Here is a 9,164-nt window from a genome sequence, read left to right as displayed (position 1 = left end):
TTGCAGCCTTGTATGGAAATCAGACCTGTTGAGGGGATCGCTGCCCCACAAGCAAACGCCTATCGGACCCGGAGTTGGAAATGCGGATGTAATGAGACCAAGGGCGACTTACTTCCGAGTTAAAGGCGCTTCGCTCCTTCGGGGATGGTGACTTTCCGACTTTATTTCTCCGCATCCTTGAAACCCGGACTTTCCATACGCTGTTGGCAATTATTACCCTTCTTCACCTTTCTCGCACCCAGCCAAGACCCCTTTCGGTTCTCTTGGCAATTCCCACACAGGTCCCCCGCCCCGAAGTGTAACTCCCCGGAGCTGGCCCTGCAGTTTGGCAACGCGTCGCGGGACCCCCCCCCCCTTTCTTCCTCTTTTCTTCCAGAGACCGCGGCGGGATACCCTCCCATCCCGCCTCCTCCGCCACGCTCCTCGGCCTTCCCTGCGCTCCAGATCGCTTGCCCGTTTCTTGCTGCCCGTTCATACGGGCCGAAAGCAGACCAGAGTCCCTCCGGATCGCGGCGGCGTCGCGGGCGAGGGAGGGGGAGAAGGCAGGAAGAAGGCAGGGGGTGGGGGAAGACGCCTCTCGACTTGCAGAAGTCAGGGCGAAATGTGAGTTGGCTGCGGTTGGCCAGGGACTCTTCTCCGACCCCCCTCCCTCCATCATTCGCTTGTCTACCCATCCGCTGTGGGCCGCCGAGGTTGCGGCGGGGAGTGGAGAGCGAGGGGGCCAGAGACGGGGTGGAGCCAGCGGAGGCCGCAGTTTGGAAAGGTTGCGCAAGAAGCCCCCGCTGCGCTTCAAGATATAAAAGCGCCGTCGAGGCGCCTCCGCCGCAGCACCAGCGACTGCAAGAGCAGCAGCAGCAATAGCAGCAGCGACGACGACTGGCCAGGCGCGACCGCGGCTCCGTCGAGGATTATGGAGTTCCTGAGCGACAAATTCGGCCTCAAGAGCCCCCCGGCGGCGGCGGGCAAAGGAGGCGACTTCTACCTGGCCTCCGGGGGCCCCCTCGAGCACGTAATGGAAGCGCTGGACGGCGGAGAGGCCTTCTATGGCAAAGGCGGAGGCAAATGCGTTGCCCAGGCCGCCTATAACCCGCACGCCAGGCTGGACAGGGCGTCCCCGGGCAGGGACGGCTCCGGTGAGTGAAGGGCTGGCCGGCACCGCGGCAGGCAGTCCGCCCGCACTGAGGCCCAGGATCTGGGGCGAGTGTGCGAGGTGCGGGGTGGGGAGAGGGTGTCCGAAAAGCCGTCCGGGATCCGCTGCTTGGAGCTTCTCTCCTCCGGAAAGGGGTGGCTTGGCCTTCTGTGTAAATGGGATCCGGGTCGGCGAAGCGAAGTGGGTTCTTTTGGGCGTCTGCATGCAGAATGTTTTTGGAAAACTGTTTTCTTTTGGGGGAGGAGGGTGGGCAGTTTTCTCCTCTCCAGCAAAGCTCCCCACATACACGCACGCACAGCAGGGCGGACAAGATTGTGGCCCAATCCACCGCAGATTTGGAGTGTTCTTCTCGGGACAACACCCCCCTCTTTTTGATCTCAGAAGAATCTGGGGCGCAAACGCGGTTTCCTAAAAGGTGATGGCGCCTTGGAGGCACCTCGAGCGGGGACGCTTCTCCCTTTGTGGAGAAGCTTCGCCAAAGACGGTCGCCACTTTAGTTATAGAATTTAGATTAGCTTCTCCGCAATCCCAACAGCCCTGGCCAGCTAGAAACATCCCGATCCGAGGACTTGGAAGCCCGCAAAAACCGGATAGCTATAACCGGTTTCCTTCGGGGAGGAGAGTGTTTTTAGACGGGCCGCTCATTAAATGATGAAAACAAGATAAAAGTTGACAATGTGAAGGTGATGCTCCTCTTCTGTTGCATTCCGATTTGACTTTAACTGACGCCCGTGCCTCTATCGGAAGTTGCGGCAGACGCCAAGATCCAACGTCAATTCATCCCACCAGCAGCCGTCTGATTTGCAAAGAGGATTTTACCTTCCGACGGCCTCGGGCTTTTCTTCTTCCTCTTCTTCCCCTTTTAAAGTCCTCCTTCGGGTGTCACACAGCTTGGAGGCGTTCAGCTGCCCTTGCTTTTCTAGTTTTTTTTTTTTTTGCCGAGGCCTTTTTTACTCGTGAGCTCTGAAGCTGAGTCCCGCAGGACCTCAAATCCGCTTCCTCGCTCACCCCTGTCTTTAGGGATATGAGAAAGAAGGTAGCCCCAAAGTCAGCATTTCAAAAAGAAAACACTCCCCCGACTCCTTTCCTTCTCCGTCTCTTCCCTGAAAGCCAAATCTGTGGAAGGATTTACAGCCGGAGTCTGGGAGGAGAAGGAGGGACCATAACGCAAAACAGAGAGAGGAACCGCGGAAGGACGCACATTTCGGTCTTGCCCTGCTATAGATTAAAATGGGCCTTTAACTTTGCGCGTGTATGTGCTTATATATATAGAAAGAGAGAGAGGTTGCAAAGGCTTTTGGCTACTACTGTTATTACTCCTACTACTATTAATAGTACCCCGCCCATCTATCTGAGTTGCCCCAGACCCTCTGGGCGGCTTCCAAGATATTTAAAACACAATAAAACATTACACTACACTAATGCCTTTATCTATCTAGTGTGCGAATGCGTTTACCCAAGTATTATCTTGATCATCTTCTAAATCCGCCTGTCATTTATCGGTTTTAAGCATATGTAATAATAAAAGTTGGAAACATAAACGGATAAATTAATATTCTCATCATATAGACTAAATTATAACGACAGGCAAAACGGCGGCGCGCAGTTTAATTGCACAACAGAAGGAAATAAGGAAGACATTTAACTGTCAGCAACAGAAAAAGTAACAGCCAGGTATCGCAGGGAGTCGCGAATAAGCCAAAATGATCCTTCGGGAGCGGCTAAAATGTCCCAAAGCAACGAGAGAGCTCTAATGAGTGTGTATGTTCATTATGAATGCTATTAGGTATATCAGAGCATTTTATATTTTTATGCTATTACTGAGGAAATTGGAAGCCGAAATGTTTAACTGCCCGACTTACACTCCCCCTCAGCCAAATATTAATATACATATTTTCCCTGATCGGCTGCATTTATCCAGGATCCGGAGTGTATTTGAATGCAGCACAATTTTTCTGATATTCTCTCACACTACATTATAGCGACAATATTCTGTCATATCCGATCCACAATCCGGTTAAACCACAGTGCTCGAATCTGACTCCAATGGTTTTAAATTCAAATATTATATCTGCTTTTTGGAGATCAGTCGCCCGCCCTCCCCATCTTTGTGCGATGCTACTTTCTTTACTTTAGACTTTTCTTGACAGAAAACAAAAGAAACGAATAAACAAACAAAAACTACTACGGAAGGAGCAAGTAGGGGACTGCTTTCTCCCAAAATTCCGCCGGCCCATTTTACCCTTTCGCTTAATTTTCTACTCACCGGAAGTGCTGGCTAAGTTTGTTGGAACATCTGGTCGTGTCTGTAGAAACCCTCCAGTCTGCCAGAGCTCCAGAAAAACGCGAGATCACAAACCAAAATGCCAATCCAAACCGTCTTAAAAAGCACACAAATGTTCAGATCGTTCTTGGTCAGTTTCCTGCTCTTCCTCACCGTCTGAAATGATGGTAACAGTCCTACAAAATATGCAAGCCATTACATTTGGTAATACCATAGGATTATAGAATTGGAAGGAACAGGCCAGAATCATGTAGTCCAACTCCCTTCAGTGCAGAAATATTTTGCCCACTTTGGGGGTCGAACGCACGACCCTGATATTAAGAGTCTCATGCTCCACCAGTTGACCTATACCACTTGGTGTTAAAACCAAGGGACACGTCGAGTAAAAAGGAAAATCTCGTGTCTACTCGGAAGTAAATCTGGTGGACTTCAATGGGGCTTACTCGTCGGTAAGTGTGCCCGTTTAGTTGCTGCCGCGGGTCATGTCAGTGGCAATTATACTTCCGCCCCTTATTTATAGATGCCATTCATACTTCCGGCTCTTGATGAATTCACTTGCCTCTGGGCATCCTCTGTATGCTTTCCTACACCTTCCTGATCCTCCAGGCAATCGTGACTTGCAAATAAACCCCACAGATTTCCATTAACATTGGTTGGAATGGGGCTCGTAAAATGTTCCATGGGGAGGGGGGAGAAGACTGTGCTGCGCGTGGTACATTAGGTAGCAAAATCTATAAAAACTGTCGCAAAAGGCACAACAACAAAAACCTGCTTTCAAACACCCAGTTTTTCATCTCGGAATGCAGCGCGACGTTCTCTTCCTTCTTAACCTGCTCGCTGCCGTGTGTGCTTTCAAGCCGACAAACCAATGCGATGTGAAATGTTTATTGCAACCTCGTTGAGTTTAACGAGGTTGGAGATCTTTCCCATTATATATAGCGTATGTTAAAGCAAGGCGATTAAAAAAGGAAATTAAGCCAAACGATAAAAGAAGCCCGTCTGAAACTTTTTTTATGTCTTGTAAAGTGGGATGGATTTTCTTGCCAGCAAATGTTCCCCGGGCCAAAGATTTCACAGCAGAATTTTGATTCTGTTTGCTTTAACGTTAGACTCAACATTTGCCTGCCCTTTGCCGTGACTGTGAAATCTAAAAACGATCAGCTCTGTTTATAGTTCAATATTTGGAACAGTAATGAAGAATATAAAAATGAGGGAAGTAATTCCATGCGTCAATCTGCCTAAAAATGTCTAAATAGTAACAAACGACACATTTATTATTCTGCTGCAAGAGGTCTGTAAATACGATTCTTATTCTGAAATGATTGGAATGCTGCTTTGAACATTTTGGAATAGTAAACCTAAAATAAAAAAGAGAATCAATACTTCAGTAGGAAGCACAAGCACAGCACAAACCTATGTGGCAGAATATTCTTCTAGGTAAGTTTTTAGATCACAGCCTTAAGAATCAGGTTTTTTTGACATCAAAATGCAACATTTTCCTTGGTGCTTATAATAATGGAATCTGTTTTTTTTTAATAAAATAAAATAAAAAATACTCCCATTTTAATATTGTTTGACAGCAAGTTCACACAACTTCCAAAGGCAATTATTTTAAGTGTGTAGGACAAAAGTGGGAGAAAAGACCCACTAGATCCTTAGGTACAGAAAAAGTGAAATAGTCCCTGGGGAATCTAACATTGCATGTTTGTGATAGGTTTGCCATAATTTGTATAGGTTTGGTTCTTATTTCAATTTGGGTCAATGCTGGAGGACAGTTCTGGAGCATTTAACAGAAAGTAATACTAGTGGTAGGGTGTAAATCGTTGCCGGTTAGCTTCCTTAAATTGGGTACCTTAACTCTATATTTTTAAGAACTTATTGCTGAGAAGACTTGACCTACTGTGAACTCCTGTTCTGTTTTATAGCCCCAAACTACATTTACTCAGAAGTAGAGCCCTATTAAACTCAATAGGAAATGTGTTTGCAGCCTTACGTGGGTGCTGGCTTCACTGATTTCAAAGGTGCTTACTTCTAAGTAAGTGGGCTGTTATGGGTTGCAGTCTGTGTCTGGTTAAAATTACAGAAAATGAACAGGAGGGTGTAAAGAAATTACAGGGAGTGGCAGAGAGCGTTAAAACAATCTTGAAAGGGCAGCTTGGGTGCCATCCTTTGTAATGTTTTACTGCCCTGAAGGACTGGAATTTCTCTACTCCCCACCTGTCAAAAGAAAGCGGGGGGGGGGGGGAGTTGGATATCATTCAAATCTTGTAACAGGCTGCATCAGTTATCTCAGAAATATTTAGCAAAAAAGGCTGGGAATTAGTTCAGAAGCTAAAGAAGGAAAATGCTTTAATCCTTATCTTGGGCAGCAAGTGTTTTTTCAAAGATAAATGGTTCTTGTAGGACGAGTGCAAAAATATAGGAAATAATCTCTTTGACTGAGTTATGATTTTGAAGAGAACCCCCACCACTTTGTAAAAATACTCCTTAATTAAAAGCAAAGCCGCTATACAAAACCAAGAGCATTTTAAAAAAAAAGTGGGGCGTTTTTATTTCTTTTCACGCCCTTCATTATTCTTGATTCGCAAGTACGCTTCTTTTCCACATACCTTTCTTACACACTTCCCTCCCTTAACAATTTAAAGCTACTATACTGGCTTAAGAAATGAAATAGTTTGGAAATTCATCCAAAGCAAAGCGCTTTATAGAAAGTTTCATTGCCATATTCTCTCAGGTCTCTGCATATTTAATCAGATGGAATTCTCTTACTCCCAGGTAAGCATGCAAAGAGCCATTGCTGAAGTACTTGAGTGTGAAAGCTGAAATAGGAATGAACCTAAGCACACTTCTAAGAACAGATGCATAGGACTGCAATGCGCCTTTGCAAGTCTATTTTGATCTGATGTTTAATACTACTACTAATGATAATAATAATAATAATAATAATAATAATAATAATAATAATAATAATAATGTATATGCTGCCCTAGCCACTCTGGGTGGCTTCCAACAAATTGAAACATTAAGCACAGTAAAACACCAAACATTAGAAACTTCCTTATACAGGGCTGCCTTCAGATGTTTTCTAAACGTTAGATAGTTGTTTATTTGCTTGACTTCTAATGGGAGGGCATTCCACTTTGCGAGAATGTATTCCAATAGCATGACTTAGACAGCAACCCTATAGATCAGGGCTAGCCAACGCAGTGGACTACAGTTGCCACCACCCCTGCCCATTCCCCAAGCTGGCTGGCGGTGATGGGAGTTGTAGTCCAACAAGATCTGGAGGGCACCACACTTGGTGGGCACTTTCCCTGGGAGTAAGTCACATTGAACTCCAGTAGGCATGCTGAGGGACAAGAAAGGCACGGCTAAAGGCAGTTATTAATATAAGCAGTCTGTGATTCTGGCATGGACTCTTCCTCTTCAGCTGTAGCCATTTCAATAATAATTCCATCCCTACTTCCTTGCAAAATGCTTCCCAATTTAAAAATGAAAGGAACCCCAAACCAAGCTTGTTTCCCCTTTGCTGTACAGTGAACTATGGAATTACCAAAGTGGAAGGTCAGCCACTTCACACCGAGCTGGGGAGACCTCTGGACAACTGCAACAGCCTCCGCATGTCCCCGGCCAAAGGGATGCAGGAGAAAGGTGAGATGGATGAACTGGGAGATAAGTGCGACAGCAACGTTTCCAGCAGCAAGAAGAGGAGGCACCGGACCACATTTACCAGTTTGCAGCTGGAAGAGCTGGAGAAAGTGTTCCAGAAGACACACTACCCCGATGTTTATGTACGGGAGCAGCTGGCTCTGAGAACAGAACTCACCGAGGCCAGAGTTCAGGTAGGAGCTGCGGTTCCATCCAAAAACAAAGCCGCTCATTCTGGAGGCTAAAAAAGCTCATTAGGCTGAGCAAGAGCCTTGTCTGAATTATCCCTCAGACAGAGGAGGATGTTGTGTTTCGATCTGAGGCTGGGCCAGCTGACTGCGCGTCTATTTTGGTAGCTTTGCTACTCAACCAGTAAGGCATGTCAGCAGTCGTAATACTGAACAGATTTTTTCAAGGGCTTCACATCATTTCAAGTCCCACACAGCTTTAGGTACCTGACTGGATGCCTCTTCTTCCTATAGGTGCCTATCTGGGTCTTAAGATCTTCCAAAGTGGCTTTTATCCTCTGAGTATGGTCTTCTTTTGAGGCATGAAATAGACGGAGAGGAGCCTTCTCAGTGGTGGCTCCCCATTTCTGTGGAATGCTCTCCACAAAGAGGCTAACCTTGCAGCAATATTAATGTCATTGTGGTATGAGATGAAGGTTTTCATATTCTCCTAGGCCTATTTAAAACAAGTAGGTTTTTTTTTATCTCATTTCGGCAATCTTATAGAATATTATATGTCAGTTCCTCTTTTGGTATTGGGGAAAGAGGGTTAGCAGTTCAGTGCATTGCCATCTGTTGAGTAATAGCCATTGTTTATTGAGTAATATTTGTAACTGTTACCTCGGCTTGTTTTTAATATTTTGTTGTGTGTCACCTAGAGGCCAAGGTATTAGGTGACATAAATTTGATAAGTCATAGTCATCAGCACTAGCAGCTGTTGTTTCAGCAACTCTCACAACAGTCCTGTAAGGTGTACCAGGGTCAACGGGCTGAGGCTAAAGCACAATGGCTTGCTTAGGGACATCTACCAAATTTGTGGGTTTTGAGCTGAGCCAGACTAGCCCTATTTCACATATTCAGGGCTTTATTTTTGCATGATGCCGAAAGCGCCTTTGTGCCTTTGCTGCACTATTTGCATTCTGGATGTGGGTGATGTTAATGAGGAAAAGAGACCGGAAGAGAGGAACACATAGTTCATGCAATACATTAACATTACGGGCTCTGGAAATGCAAAAGCCAATGTAAGCACACATGACAAGGATTTGCATCTGCAGAATGGTTATACAGTGTTGCACAATAACTATCCACAGTCTCTAAAAGGTTATAATTACAATTTCTACGTCTCTGAACCATTCTAGTCAGTGAGCTGAGACTGTTTGCCGTGTGGCATTACCAGTATTTTACTGCTAATTTACTACTTCTTCTTTGGCGATCACTCGTAGCCGAGTAAGATTGTCTTCTATAAACATGGTTTTAACAATGAGTCCGTAAGTGACTGTGGAAGCCAATTCTGGATCCACACGTCCTTCCACGGTGGGGACATTGGTTTCTGGGTGGGAGTTGATTATGGCGAGGGTCTGCCAAACGTGCCTCCCACTTAGCATGTTTCTCCCTTTCATCATATCAGTATCAATGAGGTGTTTTAAAAAGGATGGAATCTTGTATCCTATGGTCTATTGCATTAACGTGACTGGCTTCTGTGCTTTGTTGTTGATCCCCCATGGTTAATGAACAATGCCATGCTAATTGTTGGCTTAAATATCCTTGTACATCTTTGAATGTGAACATTGGTGACTAATTAGGGCTGTTTAATACATTACCCCCCCCCCCATTTTAAGCTCCACACATCTAAGCTATTTAAATTGTACACTTAAAAATGCAAATTATGAGCCATGTACATGCAACCATCCACACAGCTAGGACTGGCAGCCTGTGGCCTGTGAAGCATATACTCAGTGGTCAAACCATTATGTAATGGATGAAAAGGCTTCACATTAGTTATAGCTATGCTCTTCAGTGTACGTTCTTGGAAGCAAATCCCATAGAAGTCAGTGGAGGCATGTTCAGAAGCTTG

At 45.5% G+C, this 9,164-nt stretch overlaps 1 protein-coding gene across 2 annotated transcripts in view; it reads left to right on the top strand.

Annotated features, from left to right (window-relative positions):
* The first annotated feature begins 830 nt into the window (after positions 1 to 830).
* ALX1 (ALX homeobox 1) overlaps positions 831 to 9,164 on the top strand; it is a 30,533-nt gene continuing 22,199 nt past the window's right edge. For both annotated transcript variants that reach the window (XM_081211264.1, XM_081211263.1), the window contains exons 1-2: positions 831 to 1,133; positions 6,972 to 7,276. In XM_081211264.1, the coding sequence (XP_081067390.1) occupies positions 911 to 1,133; positions 6,972 to 7,276 (528 nt within the window). In that variant the 5' untranslated portion in view covers positions 831 to 910. The remainder of the gene's footprint in view (positions 1,134 to 6,971; positions 7,277 to 9,164) is intronic.

Source organism: Podarcis bocagei (assembly GCF_964188305.1).
Source record: "Podarcis bocagei genome assembly, chromosome: 10".
Taxonomy (NCBI): Eukaryota; Metazoa; Chordata; class Lepidosauria; order Squamata; family Lacertidae; genus Podarcis; species Podarcis bocagei.
The sequence above is the reverse complement of the archived record's forward strand: the minus strand, read 5'-3'. Positions and strand labels throughout refer to the sequence as shown.